Source organism: Protomyctophum parallelum (assembly GCF_964188405.1).
Source record: "Protomyctophum parallelum genome assembly, chromosome: 19".
Taxonomy (NCBI): Eukaryota; Metazoa; Chordata; class Actinopteri; order Myctophiformes; family Myctophidae; genus Protomyctophum; species Protomyctophum parallelum.
In genome coordinates this window covers 17010710-17028303 of record NC_139717.1, presented here as the reverse complement: position 1 = coordinate 17028303, position 17594 = coordinate 17010710, and the positions used below count along the sequence as shown (strand labels likewise).

Sequence of the window (17594 nt, the reverse complement as noted above, 5' to 3'; positions counted from 1 at the left end):
ATGTAGAATTTGAACATGTTACATATTGAACAAGTAGCCTTGTATGTACTGCAAATCCATTCTCCGTACACAGCGAAAAACTGCAACAAATAATGCATGCAGGGCAGAATTAGGACGTTACCCACTCATAATCAAAATAAAAAAGAGAGCAATTAAGTTCTACAACCACCTAAAAGAAAGCGACCTAGCTGCACTCCATAAGGCACTCACACACAGCGAAACTCTAGAGAGATGCCCCCTCATGCAGCCAGCTGGCCCTGGAACTCCGGGCACAAACACAAACAGAGCCACGAGATAGAAAACCCATTGGACTAAAACAAATTATAAAACTACCTGACACATTGGAAAGAAGCAACACAAAAGCAGAGTAAACTAGAATGCTATCTGGCCCTAAACAGAGAATACGTAGTGGCAGAATACCTGAGCATGCACAGTCTTGCGATCAAGAAAGGCCGTATTCCGATAGAAGACAGACATGCACCCACTGTACACAAAATTAAGTGGAAACCGAGCTACACTTCCTAACCATCTGTCCATTGTACCAAGGCATCAGAGACACATACTTCCCACAGATTACAACCACACACATGAGACATTTACATAATGTACTAAATGTTTGCCGTGTCCACTAGATCATCACCACTGCTGTTTTGTTTAGCCTGAGTTTTGTTGTCCCCGTTACCCCCACCCCAAACACTGCTACGAGTGTTCCACACATTTGCAGAGCAGTAACCTGCAGTGGAGGAAAAGTACTTTACTTTACCTAAGTAAAGGTATCGTTACTGCAATGTCTGTTACAAGTAAAAGTACTTAAAAGTGTAAAAGTATTGGCAAAATTGGCAAAAGTACCAAAGGTAAAAGTAGGCTATAGCCTACTCATTGTGCAGATTTGCAGAATAGGCCTATATAGTATTACAATCTTTTGAAAATAGCACATCTACAAGCTCACAATGCAGATTGCAATACATTGTGAGCTTGTAGATCAGCTATTTTAACTATACAGTTTTCAAATAAATGTAGTGGAGTAAAATATATATATATATATTTTTTCATCTGAGATGTACAGTAGTGGAGTAGAAGTAAAATTGCAAATAGGGTTAGCGTTTATAGATCATGGATAGATTAAATACCAATTCCACCGAAGAACCTCTGGCCAGAATCAGAATCCTCAGCACAGGTTTACTTTAAAGGTGTGAAATGTGGTGTTTCTACTCTGGGTGTGCTTTCTTTGTCATTGAAAACTCTAAATGATGTAAATGTTTCTACAATGATTGATGGCCCATCATTATGCTTTGTTTTGTTTACAAGCCTTTTCACATTGAAACCGCAGTGAACTGGAGGAATGGGATGAGGTGTTTCTCCTAAAAGGTGGCGTTATCAGTACTGTATATCACTCCATCCAAAACTTTCCACTCTGCCCTCCTACTCTCACAGACTCCATGAAACACCACATTTCAACTCTCAGGACACGCTGGCCCCACAATATACAGGTAAGGAATCATACTGTAGCCTATGCCGTTTTAAGATTTAACTTAGCTATTTTCCATGTGATTCTTGCAGTGGTGGAAAGTAACTTAAGTAAGTAGCCTACATTTACGTACTTAGGACCACTTCATTTCAACCTATCTTCATATAATTGCTCCTCACTAATGACCATGATAATTGTAGCAAAAGAAAAAAGCCTACTCAGTTTGTGTCTCATATAGGAGAGATATCTCTGTACATAACAGAGAAAGTTCAAAATTGGGTATTTGTGGGGATAGAAGACATGTAGGGGGGGGGGGAGTTGAATTACATGTTGTAGTACCTGAAGTGAATGATATTCAATTCTGTCTTTCATGTGAGCCAATTAATTGATTGCTGAGATAATATGCAAAGTTGGTATAAACCATGAACATTCTAAGCCAACTATTCACCTCTTGAACCTGCACAGGCAATGTTAAAACTGTCATGGAGTCCAGACAGGCAAAGGTTGACATGATCGACATGGAACCTCAGGCGATGGAGATGTTGTTGAGCTATGCCTACACTTCAGAGGGAGTCATCAACACAGAAAACATTCAGGTAATAAAAACATTTAAAACATCTGTTTTGTCCTACATTGGTGCTTAGCAAGAATATTCAGTTTATTTGGTCTCTAGGCCCTGCTAGCAGCAGCACACTTGTTAAATATCCCGGTTGTTCAAGATGTCTGCTGTCGTACATGGAGAGTCACATGGATGAAAAGAACTGTATCGGGATTCAGCACGTGGCTGATACCTCCTCCTTTAAGACGTTGGAGAAACGCAGCATGCATGGATTATATTCTGGAACACTTCAGTGTCATCTATCAGCAGGTCAGACATTGAAGGATATGTCTGTTGTTTTTTTAGCGGTGCTCCAATACACAGCTTTGTGTATTCATGTGCAAACAATCAATCGCAGACATGTCCAGCTCAAACGGAATGTCCGTTTGAGCACGAATTGTGACGTGACGTCATGTTGTTGATCATCAGACGTCATCAGACATTGTGGTGAAAGGCACCGCTCACTTCACACAAGTGTGATTTATCATTTGTAAGGCCGCTAGTCCCTCCTATATTCAGCTTTAGTGTAGATTTTTTTTCAATCAATCAATCAAAACTTTATTTGTATAGCACATTTCATACAGCAAGTGCAACTCAATGTGCTTCACAGTTTACAAATATAAAAACATTAAAGGAGATTTTTGTCCTAACACAAACATTAACTTTCTATGTGGACAAACTGACACAGATTCTTGCCAGTGTGGAACTCAACGTGACCAAGGAGGAGACAGCGTTTGAGGCTGCCATGCTGTGGTTAAACCACAGTCCTGACCGCAAGCAGAGCTTTGAAAAGGTCAGTGAAAAGGTCAAGTCAAAGCAACGACAAGCTTTATTGTGAATTTCCCATAACTGTTGATGGTTCTCTTAGCAAAGTATAATGCACATTTCTTGCATTAATGTGTTAATTTGGTTCATCATAACCACTCAGGGTATCAACAGTGCAGTTTCTGCATATACATTCTGTACATGCACAACAGAGGGTATGCGAGTGACATCATCATACCTGGAAGTTATGCGTTATGTAACGTGGCAAAAAACAACTTGACAGCCCATACATCCAAACAGAATAGTCCTATCTGATTGCATTAAATTACATTAATCTCACTTTGTCACTCTAGTTGCCACTCAAATCAATGGTTCATGGTTTACTAAATGGTACCCAGATCTCACAACCATAGAGTCCACCAGTCCAGAGTGCAATATTTTAAGCCAGGTTTTAATTGGGATGTCTAGTATTTTGATGTCTCTTTTGATGGCATAAAAATTGTCCCAACCCACTGTTTGGGAAACAGAGGGTTAGAACACAAGGAGTATGCAAGCGGTGGAATTTTACCGTTGACCAATGAGCACAGCAGATAGGCACGGTTTGTGTGGTCTGAAAACATGTAGAATTAACATACTGCAAGCTCTACTGTACCTGGTTACTCCCCTTTTGAAATAACATCTCATTCTTTCTCGCAGAAAGAAATGCAATGTGATTTCAAGGGGTTAACCAGCTAGGCTACTACTGTACTATACAACATCACAAATGACATAAACAACAAAGGTAAAAGACAAACCAATTTGGTATCAACTACGATAAACAAAACTATCAGATCCGGCGGGAATATCATTAAGGCATAATACAGTGTCTACTTTACATCGGGGTGCACACGCAGATCCGACACACCAAAAGGTCCGAAGCGCGGGGACATGCGATGCGAAAATGCGATGGTCCGACATGTGCTGCTCCCGTGCTTGCGGTTATGGTTAGGTTAGGGATTGAGGTTTCGGATCGATAGTATGTCGGAACTAAAGCCTGCACCCCCTTACATCAAAGCAACAACAAGAAAGCCACTGCAAGTGTTCAGAATAAATGAATTAAATCATGCAACACATCGGGTGATTATGGAGCTAAATATAATAAACTCCCTTTTAGTTAGCAGACGACATTAAACATATGTTATGCATGCAGGAAAGTTGGATAGATATCACAAATACACCAACGCAGTCTCACCCAAACATGGTGAAATAACACGGATTGGCAATTCCGTACATACACTACTAGAAAACGCCCAAATTTGTACATATTGAAATCCTCCAGTGTCCCCATAGACTGACGCCGCCTGGGCACCATCTCAAGCGAACTTGAGCAACGAGTTACCACAGAGCACGCTAAAGCGAGCCGTGGCGAATGTTGCGAAGTTCGACCGTCTGGGCACCTAGGCTGCCCGGACGGCATGCTGTGGGTTCGACTCCCGAGCCCGACGGCCTTTGCCACGTGTCACTCCCCATGTCTCTCCCCCTTTTCTGTCTAATTACTGTACCCTATCAATAAAGACAAAAAACGCAAAAAAAAAAAAAAAAAACAGCAGTAGTGTAATATGTAGGGATTTGGGGGTTTTCTACAAGTGCATAATTGCCAATCTGTGCTATTTCACTGTGTTTGGGTGAGATGGGGCTGGGCTGAATACACACATGCAGGCATGGGTCGACGGAGGTAGATCAGGCACCTTTTGGCAGGGAAAAAAATGAAGGAAAAATTGCAGATCTACAAGCTTGCTATTTTCACCACACACTCTTTAGCTACTGAAGATTTCTACGTACCGGTATGCAATTTATTTTCTACACAGTCTACAAATTCTTTCGGCGCAAAATCATTTGTATAATGCTGCATTCAAGTTGAATGCTACCTTCGGGTATGGCATGGAAAGTAGGTCATTTGCATTCCTTTCACCATAGTAAATGCTGCATTCATGGTCTGGAGAGGGGAGTTTGTTTTCGGACAGTTAAAAGGGAAGGGGCTCAAGCCCCATTTGATGTCTGTATGTGTGTGACGTGCCTAGACCAAACTGGTGTGTGGGCCGGTGGAGCCGACTCTTTATTATGGGTTGTTTTCCTGCACCCACCGGATCCAGCCGACATAGTTCCGTACTTTAGTGTACACGCCTGGGTAGAAATTGTAGCCACAACTGATGCCCCACGAGACGATGCCCTCAAACTTGCCATCGCAGATAAGTGGACCACCTGAGTCGCCCTGCAGAAAACCAAGAGAAAAGGATACCCGATGAACAAAGAGGTCCTTCCTTTTGTGAGACATGCAAACACGCCCTGAAGCATGCACTGTTCTTGCTACTCTAGTGTCGAATGGCACGGCACATTTGAGTGTGAATTCCCTATTATTGTTCTCCGTGACACTGTTAGGATATTGTTTCGGAACTTTTTAACTAAACTCATTTACTACCAGAGCCAGGTTCTCCGGAACAGTCTGCCCACACTGCCAGTGATTTGGAACATTTCTACTACTCTTTCTAGACCCACAGAATATTTTGTTCTATAACTATGTATGTTCTGTTCGTGAATGCCACAGACGAAAAACAGTCTAAGTCCACACTATTTATCCATAATGTATACATGATAGATAAGGGGTCAGGATGAGGCCTTTTCGTGGAGGGGTCAGAATGAAATTTGGACTTAGACTGTTTTTCAATTATTGGCAGTTGAGTATAGCTTGTTTTCACAGAAAGCAGAGAATGTTTTATAAATCCTATAGCATTTGACCGGATTTTTTTAGATCACATTATTTCTTCGGATCACTCGCAGGTTGCGGAAGAGCGGCCTCCACGTAAACACTGAAAACACCATAGACATAGAAACGTAGACGCCTCATTCGCCGCTGCAATTCACTGGAGCGACCTGTCTCGCACTGAGGGCAGAAGTGCACCCATACAGTTACATGGACATGAGTGCCATGGTGGCGTCCAGTCACGTGACTCACGTCCCTTCCTTTTATTCATCATGGCACTCCATCTATAAGCAACTACCCTCTGTGGGACTTCCCGTTTCATACCTTGCAGGAGTCCTTGCCACCGTATCGAGATCCAGCGCACAGCATGTTTCCGGTGATCCTGCGCCAGTAGTAGTACGAACACCAGGGGATGATGTTCACGTCCACGGTGCGCAGCTCAGGGGAGAGGTAGTAACTGTAGACGTGCGTCACGCCCCAGCCGCTCACCTTGCACGTGGTTCTGTACCGTAGCGTTGGACCGTTGAATTCAGGCAGCTCCACTACCTGGGTGTTATTCTCTTCCACTGCGCTACCAAGCTGCAACACGAACCAAAACAAGAGGGCACGCCTGATAAGATGCTCATGCCCAAAAGAGAAATGTGATCTCTCCGACGTCTCCAGACTCAAATAATGTCCGTGGTACACACAGACACACAAAGCTGGGCATCATACAGTACATCATCACCTTCCGTGCTCAGGCAATCAAGTCATCACATTCCGTGGTACACATGCACAGACAAACACAGCTGGGCATGGGAGGGGCTAGCGCCCCTCAGAAACGTGACCCAGGTATAGTGTGCGTACATTACGACAGACTTCGGCGTACAGTCCAGTCATGCATACCTTGATGAGCATGATGTCACTATCGAAGGTTCTGTAGTTGTACCTCGGATGGACGAATATCCTGGAGACGTTGAGGACCTGCTCAGCGTCCTCGTCCAAGGTGAGGTCATGCTCACTCAACACCACCCTCAGCATGGAGGACCTGAGGACCAAAACAGATATACCGTCCAACAGTGGTGGAAAAAGTACTCAAATGTTTTACTTTAGCCCGTCGAGACCCGACAACAGATTCTACACATGTCTTCGAAATCATGACAATTGGTTCCAAACCCTAAAAGTTGGTTCGGAACAGGAAACCCCAAAAATGGTCGATGGTTCTGTGAGGCTTCGTACACACATATCAGACGAACATGCTCTGTGCTGTCCGTGTTCCATGGCCGCCTCAATGCTTTTCCAATGGAAGTCACGTGGTTTGACCAAACAGTTGTGTGTGATGGGGGAGGGGGGGCAATCAAACACAAGTGTTTGGTCAAACCACGTGACTTCCATTGGAAAAGCATTGGGGCGGCCATGAAACAGAGGCAGAGCACAGCACAGTTGTTCTTTATGTGTGTACGAAGCCTCAAAGCACCACGGTTCCAATAATGTCTGTCTGTCTGTCTGTCTGTCTGTCTGTCTCACGCACACACACACACACACACACACACACACACACACACACACACACACACACACGGGTGGAATACACAACATTGGAATACAAGTGCTCTGTGATCACAGGACAGGGCTAAAGTATTACTTTATAGTCTACTATACTGTACACACGCTGCATGGATGGCCCACGTTATAATTGTAGTCGGCCTACTCACGGCCTCCAACAGTGGGCAGCAGACACCACCCAGCTGCTGTTGATCAGGGTCCCTCCGCAGTAATGTCTCCACACGCCGTTCCTTAAATACTGCAGAGAAGCCTGATATCCAATGGAATATGGGACAGCCGCCTCTCCGCCGATGATCCTTGTTGTCTCTGTGGGCAATACGGGTCAGGATATATGGTCAGGCTGTGACAGTGTAGTCACTACCCAGGGCAAGGAAGGACACAACACATGGCATGCTTCCTAAGTTTGTCTTTATTCCTTCATGTGCAGGGAATTATACAAAATAATATCCTTGTACACAGGAGAGGCGATCTCCCCACTGTCCGGACAGAGGCTATCTCCTGAGTGTTTGTGGAGGCGACTGATTTAACCTGTTGTGCCTTGATCAAGTCCATGCACAACAGGTGCGCAGCCACACCCAGCTCTGAGTCCAGTTCTAGTTTGACAAAAGGCCTATTCATAGTCTGGATCTTCGGTGGTGAGGTGACCACCGCTCCGGTGGTGAGCTGACCACCGGAGCTGAAATAACGTTGAGCGGTGGTGAGTAAAAACAGAGAGAAGGGCTGGAGCGGTGGCGGTGGTTTGCTCTTCACCGCGGCTCGTGACGTCATGTTGTAGTTCGGTGGTCACCTAACCACCGAAAATCCAGACTATGTATGAGCCTTCAGGCCAGGTGTGACTGCTTAAATCAGTCACCCTCCATCTCACACAGGCATTTCAATACGCGTGTTTCACATGAGTTTGTCGATTTCAATTTCAGTGAATTTCCCAGCAAAACTTTGATATTTGGTGAGAACATCAAAACTAAGCGCTACATAAACCGTGTAATGATTTCTCACACTTTTCAGGTCCCAAAAGAAAAAAGCGTCCCAGTGAAAATAGTTGATCTACAAGCGTATAACGTGCCGTTTCACGCCAGCTTGTAGATCGGCTATTTTCACTGCTTCTTAATTATATATATATTTTTTTTTAACAAAATAAAATCTTTTGAAATATTAAAAGGCCGATATATTTCTTAAATGTAGGAAAAGAACATTTATTTTTTACTCGAGTCGTGACCCATAAAAACAGGAACCTGCAACAGTGGGTCGGGTCCAGATGAAATAAAAGTCTTAAGTCTCAATAATGTCATGAAATGAAACACTGTCCTTTTGACATGGTTTTTATTTACGTCTCACAGACAGAGGAAACAATGGACGTCGCGTTCAGGAGGGCGACCTCTTTGGTTGAAATGCGTCCACCGTCCATTGTTTCTGTCCATGAGAGGTATAGGCCTAAATAAAAAAACCATTCATCACTGTACGCGACCACAGTCACACTAAAGTCAACCATTGTGTAACTTTAATTTAGTGCTTTTGTGCCTATGTAGGTCACTGTTAAAATGTCCTTTGAAACATCTTTTTAACATGTTTACATATCATCTGACACGCAGACACAATAGAGCCACTCTATAGAAACCTGCCTGAGTCACTTTTTAAGTGATGATTCAAAGGGCAGGTCAGAGCTATAATTTCTCACACGCCCTATACAGTATATCCAGACCAGTACGTGTAGAATGTCGGTCCCTGCAGGTGATATCTGATTCATTGTAAATATTCTACCCATGTCTGTGTAATGTGTGTCAAATCTTAGCCAAACTGTTTAACCCATTAAGTCCATGAGGACACGATTCTATAGGAATGTCTTCTAAAAGTTTAGTTCTGAAAAACATACATATGTTTTATATCAGTTCTATGTCACACAAAAGTAGCAAAAATAGCAGATAAGCTCAAAACACGTCACAGCATGCAATATAAAAGGATCAGAATTTTTGATATACCCTGGTCCCTTTAACCCATTAAAACCAGGAAAGCATCATTTTAGAGTTTAGTATTGGCTATTACAAAATAGCACAAGTACACTACAAGCTCACAGCGTGGCACGAAGTGATGTCCACGAGCGGATGTGAACATGATCTTTGGAACATCTTTTTGAAAAAATCCTGAAAGTGTGTAGAACATGTCAAACTCATGGCCTGGGGGCCAAATCAGGCCTGTGAATGAATTATCTTTGGCCCGCGGGATGATATTTATGAACTGGCCCTCTGGTATATTGCACGGACCACCATAATACTACAAGTCCCACAATGCACTGCGAGTGCATTTTCACATATCAAGGGCCCGCAAGCGCAATCATGCGTCTTCTCTACTATTGATCAGCAGTGAAAGTATATCACTTGTGGTCATCTTTCAGCTACCCCTCTCCCCAAAAATGACCTGTGTGTTGAAACACAGTCCGGCCCTCGACTTGTACCAATTTCTTTATTTTGGCCCACTGTGTATTTGAGTTTGACATCCCTAGAACTATAAGAAAGCGTTTGCAGAATCAGCCTCAGGTCTTGCTAAATGGGCAAACCAATTATTTTGTTCTGCTAAATTATAGGCTAGTTAAATCCATATAACTTCTAAACACCAAGTAAGCATTTTGGAATGAATCATTATCAATGATTTATTTTAAAGGCTTTTTCGGATTCGGATTTAGGCCTAAATGGGTTAAGGGATACCGGTATTTCACTTCAAAAAAAAGTTTTGGGTCATTATTTTCATTAACTGTATTGATATTTTGGGTTTGTATAGGAAAGGGGCGTGTCTGTTAAAATTAATATGACATATCTAAATACTGAATCAAGCAACTTAAAAAAAAAACTGTCCGGGGTGCTCCCAAAAGCCAGACTAGACCCAAAATTGTTTCGAAAGTTTATATCCTTTAAAGTACAACCAAGAAGCTTACCTGTCACAGAGAGAGCCAAAAGTAGCAACAACAAATGTCTCACCGCCTGAGCCATTCTTCACTCCACCTGTAACAAACATATTTAAGCATAGAGCATAGGTACAGATTTACAACATGACGACATAATGCATTGCTTTGCATTCGATCATCACAACCTGACAGCCCGCAGCATCCCCAAATTAACCATCCTAGATTTGTCAGCGACACCGCAAAACAGTCTCATGAAACATTATCTCTATAAACCTACAAGTCTGATAAGAGGACATAGGCCTATATTCCTCTTCACATTTGCTAGCATTTTTTGTTCAATGCCACTAATCAAGTTGAGCAAAACGGAAAATGAGCAAATATTATATTACCTATAATCCAGCAACATTCATGCCAAGCAGCAGTCTTCAGGGTATCTCCAAATGAACCAGACCAAAACACACCGCGTGCCTTATATAGTGAAAATGCATCCTTGCCAACTTTTGTTGAACTATCTTTTTACTTTTACACAAAGGGCTGGGGGACATAGATATCCCACAAATGAACAATGGCGGTGACCTGATATATGACAAAGCCGTGGTAGTCAAGACAACATGGTGTCAAGACAACTGTTTTGTCTATTTCTATAATCTTGTTGGTTTGTTTTGGTTCTTGGGATATATTGTCTATTGGGTGGAAACCACGTCCAACTACAAATCTGTTACTTTTCAGGATTCAAAAACAGCAAAAGTGTTTCGACCTTGCGGATATGCTACTCTTGATGCGTTTGTGTGGCGCTCGCTGTAGTATGATCAATTAGGCTGTAAATCCACAGTCATCAAATAAGATAGGGGAAGAACATCACACCGTAGCTTTGTTGTTGTAATGGAATCAAACTGGTATGAGGTGAATTAGCCTACAAAATGAATGCTGTGATTGATAAACAAGAGTAGGAATCTCGCAGCCATTGGTGGGGTGTGGTTGTGTGTTGTGTGTGTGAGGTATGGTATGGTATGGTAGACGTAAGGGGAGAACAGGAGTGACACTCTGGAGCATAGACATAGAAAGGGAGACGCCGGCTTCGGCTCTGGGCCGTCTGAATCTCGAGAGGGTCGGGGCAAGCTTCTGTGATGCTCACGTGGAAGACAAAAAGACAATCAGTCAATCAATCACCATATAACCAATAAACTAACGAAAACAAACATCACATGACTGCAGTGGCTCCCAAACATTTTAAATCAAGACCCAAAAAAGGAATTAGACTTTGCCCGGAACAAATGTAGATGTATTTATTAAAGCAAGATGGCAGCTGACAAACAAGGACTAGCTTCAAGCTCAGGAAAACCAAAAATGCCAAAATACCAAAAATGCCAAAACTGTAGGCCTAAATAACTTTACAAACACGATGCAAAGCGCAGAAATACAAAGTCCAAAAGTCAAACCTCAGAGGAGTACAGGGGACATCGACAACACCAAACTATGAACTGACACTGAATGTTTGTAATGAGTCCAGTCTTATAGGGGGAAGGTTGATTGACGAATTGTTCACAGGTGGAATGACGAGGGAGTTGGAGACAGGTGAGTGAATGGGACTGCAGAGTGGAAGGGGAAGTGGGAGTGGACAGGCTGACATGGTCTGTGGAGAGACAGATCATGACACCAACTCTCTTAAAGATTATGAGCATTTACCGGGTGCGCAGTCGGGTCAGTAACTACAAAAAGAGAAAACGCCAGCACTCGCGGACTCTTCTTTTAATAATAAAATATAGTGCCTTAAAACAAGAGACCGCGAGTGCTGGTGTCTTAGCTCTTTTAGAGATTACTTCTTGTAGGCCTACCTTTATAGATGTCCACTGGACGCAGCTCGTAGGTCCAAGGGGAGAATATTCCACAGCCAGGGGTGAAACCCGATGACCTTTATGCTGCCTGCGTCCACAGTGGCAGAACAGAGACACGGGCTCCCATTATTCTTTTCAACGGAAGCTAGCACCAAGAAGATGCAAAGACACATCTGATGTTTCAAAGGACAATCGACAGTGACCTACATGGAATAAAAGCTGGACACAGCTCTTGTACTGTAGGTCCAAGGGGAGATGATTCTAATTTATATATAGCCTAGGGGCGAAACCCGATGACCTTTATGCTGCGTTCACATTTGCAGCTACAAAGATACATGGCTATACCGTTCTTTTGCCAGCGACATGAAGATGCAAAGATACATCCAAATTCCAAAATGTGTGTAGCTGCTACAAAAGCCACAAAGCTCTTTAGCTATAAAGACAGAGCTACAAATGCTGTGTATCTTTTTATATTTTGTTTCTGCCAGTGTGAATTAATGCAGCATTATTCTTTAATTTTATAGGACTACCAGCAGGCCCTGTGATTGAGATCTCATAGACATACTGGCATTGGTGTAAAATAACTACAGTAAGTGCAATTAAGTAGCCTACTCAAGTACTGCACTTAAGTACAATTTTGATGAAATAGAATAGACTAGAGTATAATTACTCTATTAAGACTGTCGTCTCCCATATTCCCTTTAAAAGCCAAGCATACTGATTGATGAGACAACGGCGAAACCAATGGTCTTCTGCTGAGGAGACAGCTAGTTGTGCATGAAGTGAAACAGTTTGACTGTTTACGTCGAGAGCAGCAGCAAGCGATGATTGTCTGAGCACATTTTAACAACACTGACAATGAGGTGACCTCCCCCAGGGTGAATGAAACGGTGTAGCATAGTCCCAATGGAATTCTGAACACTGAAGATATATATTATATTCCCTGTGTGCCTCACAATACGGTAAACCGCCAAAGCTCATCATTTTCCTTTGACCCAGATGAACTCCAGACGGCTCACAGCCAAATCTCTACATTAATCACAGTGGCAATACTGCACATCTTGCCAGTTAGTGCCACGTTTGCTGCTAAACTATGATGAACCTAAGACATTGACAATTTTGTCAACAAATAAAGACTAGACCAACATGTTTAGGAGGGACTAGTGGAGACGATATCCAGTAGAACAAAAAGACAAGTCCTTTTATGTTTGGTTACGCTCGGGTGTTGCACTCTGAAAATAGCCGATCTACAAGCAATCTACGACGCATCGCATTTTCGGCACGCAAAAGTGTAAATCAGGCATTACGGCACCACCAAAGCCTGTCTAAATACTTTTTGTCAACAAAATCAACGTAGATTTAAGTTGATTAATATCTTCCCAGGAAGCCAGTGACGTTCAGGACTATCTTTATGCCATCTTCGCCAGTTGAAATAATAGCCTATAGCTTATTCTGGGCCAGATCCGAGTAGCCTAGACTGAAGTTGATTGGCCTCGATCGGACACTCTCTGATTCATCCAGCTGTCTTAGTGGGCAGAACTTATGTTGGTTGAAATCAGGTGATATTCTGGGCCAGATCTGACTAGTCTTGGTTTGACTTGATCTGGCCCCAATCGAGACATCACTAATTGGTCCAGGTCCTGACCGTGCTTGCTGGGTTAACTAAAACTAGACAAACTACATTAAATGTGGCTGTCAAAATGAACACTGCTGCCATGTAACCCCAAAGGAAGATATGGCTATAGCTTGCATTGATTGGTTATTTGCCATGCAAGGGGTTATAGAGCACCGAAGTCTGACATCGATATCGGTAGAAGGTGCCAAGTCCACGGGTTCATGTACTTTGGTCTCCACCACTCCGTGCGTGTGTGATTCTGTCCGTGTGTGTGTAAGTGTCCGTCCGTCCGTCCGTCTGTTACCAGCTAGTCTCTCAAGACAGACTACGTCTTTCCCGCTGTTTTCCCGAATATTTGCAGATGGGATTCTCAGATTGGTTACCAGCATTACATTGGTTACATTGAAAATTACTCCTCCAGATTCTGTCCAAAAAATCTGCAAATTGATACACACTATCTCTATAGTCATGTGTTCAAGACGGATCTATACGATATTTCAGATTCCATCCTAATTGGCCAATATTGGCTTTCAAACTTTGCAGGATTGGCCCGTTTTGAACAAAAAGCCTCAAATGAACGCAGTATGCAATTTACGCGAAATATTTCACAGACTTTCCTACTAGGCTGAGGAATACATCCCACCCTTTTCACATTGTTTTCAAATGATTTACATCAGGAAGCAAGTGTTGAACCCCCTTCCATTGTAGCCTTCACTTGGTTTGCTCCAGCAGTTTGCAAACTCTGCATGCAACTACTGCAGAACTTTGACAGAGTAGCATACAGTACGTGGAGACTGTGATAAGAAAGGCTGCAGCACTTACTTCTACGGCCTGGGGGCGGGACCTTAGCCTCGCAGTGGCTAGACGCAAATCTACCGGTGGCAAAAAAAACCTTGCCTTCGGCCACACTACAGTGTGATAGTAGTCTGGCTGCTCTGGCACCTGTCAGCGGGGAGTGTTGGGTGGAAGGAGTAGAACGAAGGCCCTACGTCCTCCCGGTGGGGGCTCCTCACTGGCAGGTGAGTCAGTAGGATACATCAGCTGCAGTGACGGCACAAACTATGTGTATGTGGAGGAATGATTTGACATAACAATTACATCGGGGAGAAAAGGAGGGTAAAAAATAACTCTGGAAAGTTTGGGCGTTATAGTATCAGCAGATTGAGAAGTGTAAAACCATTAATATTTACATCAGGAGGAATGTATCTTTAATCTGCATGTAACCAAACACTCATTTCAACACATTTTAGTGACACATCAATGATTCTAGCTGGATGCATGTTTGTTTATTCTCTGATATACACATTAATGTTGACATACCCTGCAACCCCTTAGCCTGTTTGACATCCTAATATGAGAGATGTGTCTATTTCTTTTTTATTGCAGTATATTAGCAGGGTACCATAGCAGCTCAATAAACAAGCGTACGTGTATTCACAAAAAAGAAAAGAAAAGAAAAACAGGTACGGTTGTCCTCATTTACAAATACGTATTACTTTCACTCCCAATACCAAAAAGTCAAATATTGTACTTTATTGGACTCCAATAATCAATTTCTAGGAAAGGGACCCCCGGGACCCAAACGTACAAAAATACCATGCCTGGTGTAGGGCCAGGTCACCAATGTGTCCATGGCAAGACTTTTTAGATGTTTAGTTTTTACATGGCATTAAAATGTTCTTATAAGACCCAATTACTGAATGTCAATCTCCAGGTTTTCTTCGGAATATGTATGACACAATGACACATGCATGGCACATTAGGAGTCCACTGGGACAGTGGTTCTTAAACCTTTTATTTTATTTTCACAGACCCCCTTAAATCTGAGCGTACAAATGGAACCAAATGGACCTGTAGGCCAAGAGTTCATTTGGTTCCATTTGTCACTCTCTCAAGAGTTACAGACCTGTTATGGTCATTCAGGGCTGATATTTTGTGGCAAAAATGGAATTATGACAAAAATGTGTCCACCACAAGCTAACATGGCGATGACCCTTGGTCTGGTGGGGATCGTGTTTTAATTATCTCCGCTTCTGTTCAGACTCAATTCAATGCATGCATTTCATTTCGGGAAATGCAGACTGTCCGATATGTTTGATAATATCACAATTTAATTAAAATGTATGTTAAAAGTGATGTCAGTGATTTTCCTTTTTTGGTTAAAAAGTCAAAGCTCTATGTGCTGGCAGTAATCATTGCTATATATAGAGTGTTTGTTCAGTAACCGACACCCCCCCCCACCCCTCTCTTTCTCTCTTCAGCTTCTTTAGACAAATGCAAATGCCCTCCTCTCCTTTCCATGCCATGCCGGAAGGTAGCATTCAGGAGTTTTTGTTTCCCCCCCCAAAGTCTCCAGGACTTGAACGCAGCATTGAACTAATTTGTTTTGAAATCCATGTCGTACGTCTCCAGTAAAGAGTGCAGGGTAGCTGATCTACAAGCTCTTAATGATCTTGTAGATCTGCTATTTTCGCTATTTTGGGCCAAAAGTTGTCTCTTATGGGACTTCAGCCCCTGCCTCTCTAACACTCTCTGCACGTGCCTGAGAATGTCTTCTAACCAGGAGAGTGGCCTGCTCCAGAAAGATAAGTTATGAGCTTGTTCCAATCATTGGCTGTGTTTCATCACGTCCTGTATCCTGTACGAATTATCTCTCTCTCTGGGTATGGGCACATCTAAGATTCCATGCACGGCCAAAGGAAGCTGACTCCCGACGTCTTTTCCGGGTTTTTAGACAGCTGGTGGATGGAAAAGAAGCTCCACCCACGCGGCAGGTTGCCGCGTCGGCCAGATTCCCGGAAAAGCTTGCCCCAGCGGCATTCTGCCAAACACAGCTTCTTCTGTCCGTGCATGGAATCTAAAGTGTGCCCAGGCTGTCTCTCTCTTTCTCTCCTGATTGGATGAACTGGGTATCCCGACCGGAAAATGTATTTTCCGTTTACTGAAGAGGAAAAATATCCTCTATGAAGGTTTTCTCTTGGCAATATCGGTGGAGTAACTAAAAGTATTTTTGTTCCGTTGGAAAAAGTACCGTTTATGCGTGTGGTGGGGGGCTCGGAGTGCTCCCACTAAGGAAAGTAGGCTTTCTAATGACACAACCCGCCTTTGTATTGGTGAGTAGCAAAAACGTTCTTTTTATTTACGTTTATTTATTAGACGAGAGGCTGGTCTGCATTCATGCGAGCCCCGGAAGTCATCGGTAACATAGCTCTAAATGCAACGACATTAGAGCTATGGACCAGAGCTAGGGAGACCCCTGTTACTGAACATACACTCCATCTATAGCAATGATTACTGTATGAATATAGAGCCAAAAAATTAAAATAAAGAAATATCACTCACAGCATTTTTAAGATGTCAACCAGAATGTTCTTTGTTTGTTTGTTGTTTTGTAACAAACGTAACTGTGGTGACAAGAATATAACTGGTACAAGCCGGCAGAGGCATGCAGGAAGTTCCATCCTGGTGACAGGAAGTGACGTCATCAGTCTGTGATGAAGTGAACAAAGGTGACGGGAAACACTCCTCTCCTGGTGGGCTCTCCTTCAATATGGCCGATCTGACACACGCACAATCAACATGAAACACACGTTGTTAAGACACAGGCCTGCGACAATTATCACATCAGTAGTTCTCAAACCTTTTAATGTCAAGGACCCCCAAGTTGGTTATGCATTAGATTCCACGGACACCCATAACTCTGAAAGTGTGCAAATGGTTCTATTTGTTACACTCACAGCGCGCTCTACAAGCTCATAGCGCAGCACAAACTGACACGCTATTCGCTTGTATACATTATCTGACTATTTTTGAATAGCCAAAGTATGAAAGAATGTGATTTAACTCAAATCTAAAATGACACAGATGCTTTACCGGTTTTGAGGTGTTCATGATTACAGTGGTTGCCAAACTTCTTTGTTTTAGTTCCCACATTTTTTTAATTAAATCCATGGTGGCAGAAGAACCAGAGTGGTACCGGGGTGAATACTAACAGTCCAACAGCCATTAGTACGAATACAATCGCTCCCGACATGCGCGGCAGGTAAAAACTATCCCGTGGCTCCTGACATGCGCGGCAGGTAAAAACTAACCCATGGCTCCCAACATGCGCGGCAGGTAAAAACTAACACGT

General features: G+C 43.0%; 2 protein-coding genes across 4 annotated transcripts in view; both read right to left on the bottom strand.

The window, feature by feature from the left end:
• Positions 1-4480: 4480 nt before the first annotated feature.
• On the bottom strand, positions 4481-10097 carry LOC310876800 (trypsin-like; the record flags this gene model as incomplete). Its single annotated transcript, XM_083790454.1, has 5 exons — positions 4481-5082; positions 5896-6150; positions 6457-6598; positions 7266-7422; positions 10043-10097. The coding sequence occupies 5 exons, from the start codon at positions 10095-10097 to the stop codon at positions 4930-4932; spliced, it is 762 nt and encodes a 253-aa protein (XP_083646580.1). The 3' UTR covers positions 4481-4929.
• Positions 10098-14663: 4566 nt separating this feature from the next.
• asap2b (ArfGAP with SH3 domain, ankyrin repeat and PH domain 2b) overlaps positions 14664-17594 on the bottom strand; it is a 46266-nt gene continuing 43335 nt past the window's right edge. For 2 of the 3 annotated variants that reach the window (XR_014570763.1, XR_014570764.1), the window contains exons 28-29: positions 15234-17021; positions 14664-15170 (exon numbers count right to left, since the gene is read on the bottom strand). Coding sequence is in view for 1 of the 3 variants with exons in the window: in XM_083790356.1 (XP_083646482.1) it covers positions 16947-17021 (75 nt within the window). In the remaining 2 variants the exon portion in view is untranslated. The other variant, XM_083790356.1, reaches the window with a different exon arrangement.